This window comes from Cystoisospora suis (assembly GCF_002600585.1).
Source record: "Cystoisospora suis strain Wien I chromosome Unknown contig_7200, whole genome shotgun sequence".
NCBI classification, from domain to species: Eukaryota; Apicomplexa; class Conoidasida; order Eucoccidiorida; family Sarcocystidae; genus Cystoisospora; species Cystoisospora suis.
In genome coordinates this window covers 556-8,143 of record NW_027159986.1, presented here as the reverse complement: position 1 = coordinate 8,143, position 7,588 = coordinate 556, and the positions used below count along the sequence as shown (strand labels likewise).

Sequence of the window (7,588 nt, the reverse complement as noted above, 5' to 3'; positions counted from 1 at the left end):
TCTCTCCTTCTCTCCTCCTCCTTTTCTTCCTTCAGCAACTGGTCCGTTATATTTCCAATCCTCCTTCTCGTTCTACCGCTACCTCCGACACTGCGAGTTCACGTGGAGTCTCTTATAATACACGCCCGGGATCTCCTAGCAGCGGAGGCGGCGGCGAAAGTAAAGATACACAGAGATCTACCTCTCGACTTCATTCCCATGATCTTCTTTCTTCAGATCTACATAGCAGTGGCTCCATTCTCCACCATCGACAGCATTCGGGAGGCGGAAGAGAAGGAGGCGACTTGTCTCATGGAGGAAGCTCTTCTTCTTCTGCGCCTATCTCTCCTGCACGTCTACCTCATGTCTTTGCTTCCAGTAGCGCCGCCTATGAAGGCATGTGCTCCGAGAAGAAAAGCCAGACCATTCTGATCAGTGGAGAGAGTGGAGCGGGAAAGACGGAAAGTACGAAGTTTGTCATGAAATTTCTTGCATGCGCTGGCAGTGAAAGCCTCGATAAACGGTCTCAGGTTGAATCGCAAGTGCTCGAAAGCAATCCCCTCTTAGAAGCCTTTGGAAACGCCCGCACTCTTAGGAATGACAATAGTAGTCGATTTGGAAAATTCATTGAACTCCAGTTCGAAACAAATAAACGGAAAGGAACGGGATCTAGTGGAAGGTAAGATCAGATACATACCATACATCATTTGGTGCAAATTCTCTCTCTCTTTCCATATATATATATGTATATATATATATGTGTATATATGTGTACATGGATGGGCCGATGTTTTAGTCACTTCTGTGTATAGGATGTGCATGCTGCTTCACTATAGGGTCGTCCTTTTAAGTATACAAATGTACACCTCTATGTCTCCCTGCATATATGAACATTTCTTGCTTGGCTCTCCTATATATAGATATATATATGCAAGTGTGTGCGTTAGCGTAAGTATAACTGTTCGTATGTGAGTGTGGATAGACGAGATTTGTACGTAGAGAAAGAATTAGTCAGTAGGACGCCAGAATCTTGTGACGAGGAGGTCTATATTTGTCGTAGTCTTCTAGACAGATTTCGATCTTCCTCTCCATGTGCGAAGCATTCAGTGAATTCAAGCATGTCATGGATAGAGATATATATAAACCAGTCTCTCTGTCATCGACTATACATATATATATATATTTATATACCTGTATGATCTATAGCTGTACAGAGGTGTGTATTGTAGCAACTGACGTATACAGCAAGCCTCTCTTATGGCTTCTGGGGGTGCAGAGCGCTCTTCGATACCAGACAGTCTTTTCTTTCTATCGTATGCGCAAACATATGGCGAGCTACTTCTATTCCTCCTTCTATTCCTCCTCACAAAAGCTTTAGTACTATGCTATCTATTCCAAAACTCTTGAATTCAATGAAGACCAGGGTAAAACTCTCGCTTTTGAACTGTCTCGTGATCTATCTATCTTTACTCTATCTATCTTTACTCTATCTATCTATCTAGTCTGGCATGAATGAATTTCTTTGCTTGCTTGTTATTTCTTTGTCTGTAGGTTATGTGGAGCTAGAATTCAGACGTATCTTTTAGAGAAAGTCCGTGTGTGCGACCAACAAGAAGGGGAGCGTAACTACCATATTTTCTACCAGCTATGCGCTGCTGCTGAGAAGGCGGCGGCTAACGGGGGAGTCTATCAGTTTCCTTCCCCAGGATTTCGGAAGGCTCCGGGTAGGTACACTCGAGCAGAGAGAAAGAGAGAAAGAATAAGAAAGATAGAATGAAGAAGGGCGCCTTCAAGAGTAGTCACCTAAAGGAGTTGGAGAGACAGGGAGGTGATAAAGAGAAGGATCTTGCAGAAGAAGGAGATAGAGTGAGAGAGAGAGGAAGCAAAGAAGATTATGTGCATTCCAAGTAAAGGCTCATTCAGTGAAGAAGGGAGAAGATAAGAACGGAAAGAATGCGAAGAAGGTTGGAGTGTATGCCCTTGAGAGATAGGTCGATCTATCGAAGGCAGAAGAGGAGGGAAGGGATAACTAGATAGATAGGCAGAGACGTCCCGTACACACAGGTGGGATTAGACGTAGTAGTCAGCCGGCCTTTCTCACCCAGGACTGCTTCTTCCTTGTGATCTTCCGAGGTGTACATATATAGTTGTGTAGGCAGATAGGTAGATAGATGTGTATACGCAGATCATGAAAGATCGCATGGCTAGAGCTGTGCACGTAAAAGCACTTTCCTTTCTCTGCTACTATAGGAAGTCACCCCTAGTAAGGCATCGAACAAGTAGGCTCGCCTGTATGGTCGCTCATATGAAGTGAAAGGGTGGATGTTCATATCACTCTAGGTACTTGCATTTCCTGTGGATCTATAGGGTTGATCTCTCTCTGTCTCTCTCTGTCCCCTTGCGTGGTGTATGTACACTCAAGAGTCATGTTGGATCTCTCATTTCTCTGGTATCAACAGTCAGTTCGGAAATCTTTTTCTTCCCGGGTGTGTCACTTCCTTTCATCCTCTCTTTGTCTCTTCACGGCCTGCTGTATCGTCCTTGACATATCTATCAGCTGTTTTCTTTCTATCTATGCCTCATAGAGAGAAAATAGCGATGGCTGAAGCTAGCTAGCTAGCCATCACCATCAACCCCATTGCGCTTGTCGGTGTGTATATACACCTCCTCTGTCTCTCTCTCTCTAACGTTTTACGGAATTTCATATAGAGACTTACATGCTCCATACACTTACTTCCTGATCAAACGATCTGTCTCTCCTTCTCTCTGTGTGTGCCTCTGTATGTCTTCTTTCCTTACCCCCCTATCACCGATCTTCTTTCCTTCACTTCTCCTCTACTTCTCTTCCACTTCCTTTCTTCTCTTCTCCACGCGACCTCCCGTACTTCTTCCCTTCTTTGCCTTTCTTCCTCCTCTCTCCTCCTCTCCCTCTTCCTCTCTCCTCCTCTTCTTCCCCTTTCTCCTTGTTCTCCCCCCCCCACCTCTTCTTCACCTCTCTGGATTCCCACTCTTCCTTCTGAAATAATCTCTTTCGTCTTCCTCTCTTCCCTTCTTTCTTCTTCCTCTTCGTTTCCTCTGTACTTCTCTCCCCTCCTTTCTTCTCTCTCGCCTCTCTAGAAGCGAAGCTGCAAGAGATGGATATGTCGATCTTCGAGCCTCGAGATAAATTTCGATATCTGACAAAGAGTAGTTGCTTTCAGTTGCATGGGGTGGATGACTGCGAAGAATTCGAAAGTACTATCTTTGCTATGCAGACAGTCGGTATAGGTCAAGAAGAGCAGATGAATATCTTCTCTGTGGTAGGGGCTGTCCTATGTCTAGGAAATGTCTCGTTTGAGACACCGAAAGGAAATAGCGAAGCTTCATGTGTCCCAGCTAGCTGTTCCGAATATGTTTCAAAGGCATGCAGACTCCTAGGAGTGGAGGTTCGAAACCTTGAAGAGGCTCTCTGCTATCGATCCATTCGAACCATGAGAGAATCTTACAGGTAAGGAAAGAGACAGACAGAAAGAAAGAAAGCGATGGATGAAGGAATGAATGAACTCTTCTTTCTCATATAAGAGAGAAGAAGAAAGAAAGTGAGAGATTGAGACGAGAGAGAAGTAGAACGACAGATCTGTAGGTTGATAGATACATAGAGAAATATAGACGGATCGACCGATAGATAGATAGATGAACGCGGGTACGATGATAGATATGTTGATAGATTAGAAAAGATGCGTAGATGGATAGATAGATAGATAGGTTAGAGATAGATAGATTAAACATAGATAGATTAAACATAGATACTCTCGTGTGGAAGGATAGAGAGGTGTATTGGCATCTATTTTGTACATATACATATAGAGATGATGGTAGCTGTAACTTCACGCAGACAAGTGAAGTGTCCCCTCTTTGATCTTTCTCTCTTTCTTTCTTTCTCAATTGATACGAGAATAGACAAGAAACTCTTTCCTCTTCTTCTTCTTTAGAACGACATTTGTGTGTCTTTCCTTAAAGACGTTGCATGGAGAAGGGGTTTCTCACCAAGCCACGCCTTCACTCTTCTTTCCTACACCTCCTTTCTTTCCAGTTCCGAGATCGATAAGATAGCTTGCTTCTTTCCGAGTTGATAAGGTTATGTCTCCTTACACATCATCTTCCTCTACCATCCATCCATCTCTCTCTCTCACTCTCTTTACCCTTCAAACCTCCACCTGTCTTTCTTCTCATTGGTCTATGTCTCTTTCTTTTTCTCTGTCTTTCTTTCCTTCCTCCCTTCACTCTCTTTCTAACGTCCTCCTCATCTTTCTCTCCCCCCTCTTTTTCTTTCTTTCTTTCAGAAAGCCCTTGAAGGCGGAGGAAGCGACGGAGATGAAAGATGCTTTATGTCGAGCGTTGTACGGGTGTCTATTCCTCCAAGTGGTCGCACGGACGAATCAATCGATCGGGTATCGTAGCTCCGTGAAAGACCCAGAGACTCTCCTGCTTTTTTGCGGTGTGTTAGATATCTTCGGCTTCGAGTGCTTCACGTTTAATTCTTTTGAACAGCTCTGTATCAACTTTACGAACGAGAGACTCCAGAATTTCTTTAACACCTTCGTGTTCCAGTGTGAAGAAGAGCTCTATCGCGCCGAAGGCATTGCGTGGAATCCTCTCGATTTCCCTGACAATGCGGATTGCGTGGCTCTCCTCCAAGACAAGCCCATCGGCATTTTCTCGATGCTGGATGAAGAGTGTATCGTCCCTGCTGGGAAGGATCGAGGATTTAACAACAAAATCTGTCAGAAACATGCTGGTAAGAAAAGGATGAAAAAGGTGAAAAGACGAGAAAGAGAAAGGCGAAGAAAGAATGGATGATGGAAGAAGAGGGGGGGGGAGGGGGGTGGAGTAGAGGATCAAGGGTTTGGGTCGTACGTTGTTGGGAGAGAGGAAAGACAGAAAGAAAAAGAGAAAGAATGAAAGAAAGAAATAGGGGGGATGAATGTTCTATCTTCCTTTGTATTTAGTCTATGTGTGTATGGCAGACGTGAGATTGATGGAATGTATACCCCCACCCCCCTCATTCGTTCACTGCGCTCTTCTCTCTTTCTCTCTTCTCTTAATCAATCACTCTCTCTCTAGGTGTATATGGATGAGTATGCAGGTGAATATACCTCATAGATTTGTATAGGTAGATATGCATGTGTATATATGTATGTATGCTTGTGTGAAGCGAGGTGATGGTGTGTGAGGGGAGTAGAAAATCTTCTTGCTGTCTCTTCTCCTATCTCTTCTGTTTCTTCTTCCTCTTCTTTTTGATCGATGTTCTCTCTGGTTTAAGTCATTCTCTTTTCTGTCGCCACCCTGTCTCTTCTTCCACACTTCTTTTCTTCTTCTTTCTATCTCATCTTCTCTCTTTCTTCATCTTGATTCATAATATCTAGCTCCCTTCTCGAACAGCAGAGAGAGACATAGCTAGATAGCTTCAAGCCTCGTAGACTTCTCCCGGGGTACTCCCACCTACCTCCCTCACTCCCCTTTCTTTCTTTCTCTCCTTCTCTGCATCGTCGTCTTCCTTTTGTTCTCTTCTACCTCTCTTTTTCTCTCTTCTACATTGCTTCTTGACCCATCTATCTACCTCTCTGTCTCTGTCTCTCTCTCTCTCTGTTTCTATTTCTTTCCGCTTTTTCTTTCACGTAGGGCACCAGCGTTTCGGAGTGATTAAGACGAAGCCCAATTGTTTTCTCGTCCATCACTTTGCCGGCAGCGTCGAGTATTGCACCGATGGATTTCTCGAGAAGAATAAAGATCAACTTTCCGTGGATCTCCAAGAATCCATTAAAGCTTCTTCCATTCCCTTCGTCTCCAATCTCTTCACTTCCTTTCTCAATCGCGGAGCTACCACGACCGCTGCCTCATCTGCCGGAGGGAGTATCGAAGAAAGTCAGTCTTCTTCTTCATCTTCTACAGCATTAGGAGGAGGAGGAGGAAAGTCGAAGCGCAAGTTTGTAACCGTTTCAAGTGAATTCCGCGAGCAGCTTTCCTGTTTGATGGATACAGTCAATAAGACGGCTCCCCACTTTATCAGGTGTATCAAGCCAAATCCGCAAAATGTCCCCGATGTCTTTGACCGAAGTACCGTGAATGAACAGTTAAGATACGGGGGCGTGCTTCAAGCAGTCCAAGTTAGCCGTGCGGGATATCCTGTGAGGTTGTCTCATCGAGACTGTTTTGAAGATTATAAGTCTTTAGCCGATCGCGCCTTTCTTAGAGACCTCTTAGCTAACGGAGAAGGAGGGGGGGGGGGACAGCAGGGGAGTGTATCCGCGAGTGAATGGAGAAGAAGAGCAGAAGGACTTCTCACGCATCTCGATGACAAGCTGCGACTGAATCGAAGTTCACTGCAAGAGGAGAAAGAGCAGGAGGAGGAGAAGAAGAAGAGTCAAGGGGAGAAAAAAGCAGAGCAAAAAGAAAAGGCGAAAGGAAAGCATTCGCAACAGCAGCCAGTTGATCAGACATGGGCTGTAGGCAAAACTCTATGCTTCTTTAAAAACGAAGCGTAAGAAGGGGGGAGGGACAGAAAGGCATACATGGGGGTTCATACCATGAAGGGATATGTAGGGATGTATGGAGTCACATCAGATCGATCTATGGATGAATATGTGCATGTATGTATGGAGGGGGAAGAGAAGAACGTGAAAGAGATGCCTTCGCAGGTGTGTGGAAGATATTCTATAGACAGAGAGAGAGAGAGAGAGATGAAGGGATTGTAGTCGTTCTTGTGACGGCGAGCTCTTACTGTCTGCTTGTGTATGAATATCTGTGGATGTACGTGTGTATAGGAGGAAGCCTCTATCTTCTGTCTCCCCTCATCTACGAGGGTAGATTGAGAGATAGATCAGTAGATAATTGGAGATAGACAGAAAGACACGTAGGCATTTCGAGTAGCCAGGCGTTCCTTTGTCCGTAGTCGTCATTCTCATACACGTGCACGTAACTCTCATGCATGTAGATGGGGGCCTGGAGTTGCACGTATGTAGGTATACATAGATGTAGTAGCTACACAGATGCGCTAGGATATAGCAATTCATATTCAAATAGGACGTAGTGACCTTTCAAATAATGGATGAGAGAGATAGGAATGCCGTTCTGTTTCCCTGGTGACGAACGTCCTCATAGCTCTCCCCCGATTCATCTGTCTTTGTGTATGTGTTTCGGCTCTTCTCTCCTCCCCTAGGTATGAGATTCTATCGTCTTACCAGATGAAGGTTCGCGTCTCTTCAGCGACACGAATCCAAGCGCACTATAAGAGCTTTGTGCAAAGAAGAATTTTCCTTCTTTATCGGCAGACAGTTATCTTCCTGCAGTCGCATGTCCGTATGTTCCTGGCGAAGCTAGCTCTTCGGCGTCTTCGTGAGGAGCGAGCTGCGTGTCTACTCCAGAGATTCGCTAGAATGTGTCTACAGAAGAGAAAGTATCTTAAGGTCATTCAAGCAGCGACGTGCATACAAGCCGCATGGAGAGGAAGGGAAGCAAGAAAGAGATGCAAAGACCTACGCATCCAAAACGCAGCGAGTTTGATAGCTGCAACGTGGAAGATGATGAGGGAAAGAAGATTCTACCTACGGCTCAAGAAAGCAACGACTAT

At 44.8% G+C, this 7,588-nt stretch overlaps 1 protein-coding gene across 1 annotated transcript in view; it reads left to right on the top strand.

Moving 5' to 3' along the window:
- Nucleotides 1–14: 14 nt before the first annotated feature.
- CSUI_010344 (myosin f) overlaps nucleotides 15–7,588 on the top strand; it is a gene marked incomplete at both ends in the record, with an annotated part of 8,100 nt that continues 526 nt past the window's right edge. The window contains 6 exons of the mRNA XM_068070449.1: nucleotides 15–658; nucleotides 1,531–1,703; nucleotides 3,097–3,466; nucleotides 4,302–4,756; nucleotides 5,641–6,499; nucleotides 7,178–7,531. Coding sequence (XP_067917575.1) covers nucleotides 15–658; nucleotides 1,531–1,703; nucleotides 3,097–3,466; nucleotides 4,302–4,756; nucleotides 5,641–6,499; nucleotides 7,178–7,531 — 2,855 coding nt within the window. The remainder of the gene's footprint in view (nucleotides 659–1,530; nucleotides 1,704–3,096; nucleotides 3,467–4,301; nucleotides 4,757–5,640; nucleotides 6,500–7,177; nucleotides 7,532–7,588) is intronic.